At 46.9% G+C, this 2,863-nt stretch overlaps 1 protein-coding gene across 1 annotated transcript; it reads right to left on the minus strand.

Annotated features, from left to right (window-relative positions):
- Nucleotides 1-1,921: 1,921 nt before the first annotated feature.
- Nucleotides 1,922-2,863, minus strand: LOC117057416 (olfactory receptor 2D3-like). Its single transcript, XM_033168257.1, has one exon. The coding sequence runs from the start codon at nucleotides 2,861-2,863 to the stop codon at nucleotides 1,922-1,924; it is 942 nt and encodes a 313-aa protein (XP_033024148.1).

Consider the following 2,863-nt stretch of genomic DNA (forward strand, 5'->3'; position numbering starts at 1 on the left):
GGGAATTGGGAGAATGATGCTTTAAGAACATAAAGAAAACAATTTAGTTCATGTCTACCTATCCTATTGCATTGCCTTACAAACAGGCTTCTGGTCTCCTCGCAAGAAACAAAAGCAGCATTGCGTGTCAGATGAAGGTTAAGGAACAAGTGACAGTGTTGGCAGCAGTCCATCTTTTAAGGGTTCATGACCCAGGTAGGCTCTGATTGACAGGCAGCACTTAAAGGACTGCCACATCCATCAGGGAGACGTTTTGCAGAAAGCTTTCCCAAACCTGCTGCTCTCCAGGTCCCTTACCATTGGATATGCTGATAGAAGTTGGACTGCAAGACATTGGAAGCGTGGCAGTTTGGGGAAGGCTGCTCTAAGCCATACAGGAATCTTGAGGGGTTCCAGCTGTAACTGGAAATACCAGGGGTTGAACTTGTGTGTGGAAAACATGAGCTACTGCCACTTAGCCCAACACTTCCCAAAAAGCTGAGGTTGCAGTATGCTATCATCCCAGAAAAGGTCCCCAACTTGAGATATGAGCCATCATACCCAAGTCCACTATCTGGAAGTGGCTGAACAGAAGTTTGATACGTTGTTTTCATGCCAAACCTAAGAATCAGAGCAATGCAACCCTTGAATAACGTTGAAGCTAAAAAAGTAGAACATCAACAGCCTTACTCTTTTCTTCCAAGACCCTCTTTTCAGCATTTTGGCCACTACCCCATGGACATCCTTGTTCCTCAAGGTGTAAATGACTGGGGATAAAAGATGGCAATTTTCTTGTCATGATTTGGAGTTGTCCCTGACCAGGATCTCATATACATAAAGATTGATCATTGGACTGACCCAGTATAAGCCAATTACCATTCCCCATCTCATTCTGCTGGATATACAGATCCAGCCTTAGATTGTGTCATCACTTCTGCCCCAGCTGCAATTAAGGTCTACAGTGGTACCTCTAGTTATGAACTTAATTCGGTCCAGAGGTTCTTAACCTGAAACTGTTCTTAACTAGAGGCGTGCTTTCACTAATGGGGCCTCTTGCTGCCGCTGCGCTGCCGGCACACGATTTCCGTTCCCATCCTGGGGCAAAGTTCTCAGCTCGAGGTAACTCTTCCAGGTTAGTGGAGTTTGTAACCTGAAGCGTTTGTAACCTTAGGCATTTGTAACCTGAGGCGTTTGTAAATCGAGGTACCACAGTATTTGAGTCTTTCAATTCCAATCTACTCCTCTGGGCTGAGAGCTGGATCTGGCAAACGGAGGCAGTGGCACAATTTTCAATTCCAAATTTTCTGGGAGGAAAGCAATGACAAACCTAGACAGCATCTTAAAAAGCAGAGACATCACCTTGCCGACAAAGGTCCATATAGTTAAAGCTATGGTTTTCCCAGTAGTAATGTATGGAAGTGAGAGCTGGACCATAAAGAAGACTGATAGCCAAAGAATTGATGCTTTTGAATTATGGTGCTGGAGGAGACTCTTGAGAGTCCTATGGACTGCAAAAACATCAAACTTATCCATCCTTAAAGAAATCAGCCCTGAGTGCTCCCTGGAAGGACAGATCCTAAAGTTGAGGCTCCAGTATTTTGGCCACCTCATGAGAAGAGAAGACTCCCTGGAAAAGACCCTGATGTTGGGAAAGATGGAGGGCACAAGGAGAAGGGGACGACAGAGGACGAGATGGTTGGACAGTGTTCTCGAAGCGACTGGCATGAGTTTGGCCAAACTGCGAGAGGCAGTGGAGGATAGGGGTGCCTGGCGTGCTCTGGTCCATGGGGTCATGAAGAGTCAGACACGACTGAACGACTGAACAACAACAACAACAATTGGTTCCTCCGACAGCTTCCCCATTTTGCAAATAGTCCCATGTGCCCCAAAAGGCAACTGGTAGCTCCTAGTCAACATGACTACTTAAGCGAGGTGGTGACACTCATTTGTGTTTCAAACCCCATCTTTGCAGAACCTTAGCTGCTGCCCTATGGACATCCTTGTTCCTAAGGGTGTAAATGATAGGATTGAGCAGGGGACTGACCAAAATATAAAACACTGCAATTTTCTTGTCAAAATCAGAGGCTGTGCCCAACCCAGGTCTCATGTACATAGTGATGACAGTGCCGTAAAACACGGTGACCACCATCAAATGAGAGGTGCATGTTGAGAAGGCCTTTTGCCTGCCGGAGCTTGACTGCATTTTCAGTACAGTGTACAAAATGAGCCCATATGAGGTCAAAATAACAGAAAGAGGGCCCAGGAGGATGATAGCAGCCGTCATGAAAACCACAAACTCAGTGATGTGAGTGTTGGCACATGCAAGTTTCAGCACCACAGGTAGCTCACAGATGAAGTGGTTGACACGATTGGGGCCACAGAAAAGGTGGCTGAAAGTGCAGCCCACATTGATTGTTGCAAGAAGGATGCCTACCAGCCAGGAAATCGAAGCCAGTTGCAGTTGGCGCCACCTGCCCATGAGGATGGCATAAAGCAAGCGGTGGCAAATGGCCAAGTAACGGTCATAGGCCATGGCACCTAGCAAAACACACTCAGTGCCACCCAGGGTCAATACCAGGTGCATCTGCAGTGCACAACATGTTAAAGAAATGGCACCATTTCTGGTCAGGAGGTTGAACAGCATCTGGGGCAAAGTGCTGGTGACATAACATATCTCCACACCTGCAAGGTGAGTCAAGAAGAAGTACATGGGTGTGCGGAGGTGGGAATCAGTCCGAACAAGCATGATGATCACCAGGTTCCCTGCAATGGTAAGCAAATAGATGTTGAGGATGACCACAAAGAGCAAAATCTGGGTCTTGCGGTGGCTGGTGAGTCCCACCAAGATGAACTCGGTAATAGAAGTGAGGTTCTCAGCCTCCAT

This window comes from Lacerta agilis, chromosome 14, assembly GCF_009819535.1.
Source record: "Lacerta agilis isolate rLacAgi1 chromosome 14, rLacAgi1.pri, whole genome shotgun sequence".
In the NCBI taxonomy this organism is placed as follows: Eukaryota; Metazoa; Chordata; class Lepidosauria; order Squamata; family Lacertidae; genus Lacerta; species Lacerta agilis.

What these genes read in the sequence shown, in the direction of transcription:
- LOC117057416 (XM_033168257.1), bottom strand. Translation starts at nt 2,863, where the DNA reads ATGGAGGCTGAGAACCTCACTTCTATTACCGAGTTCATCTTGGTGGGA.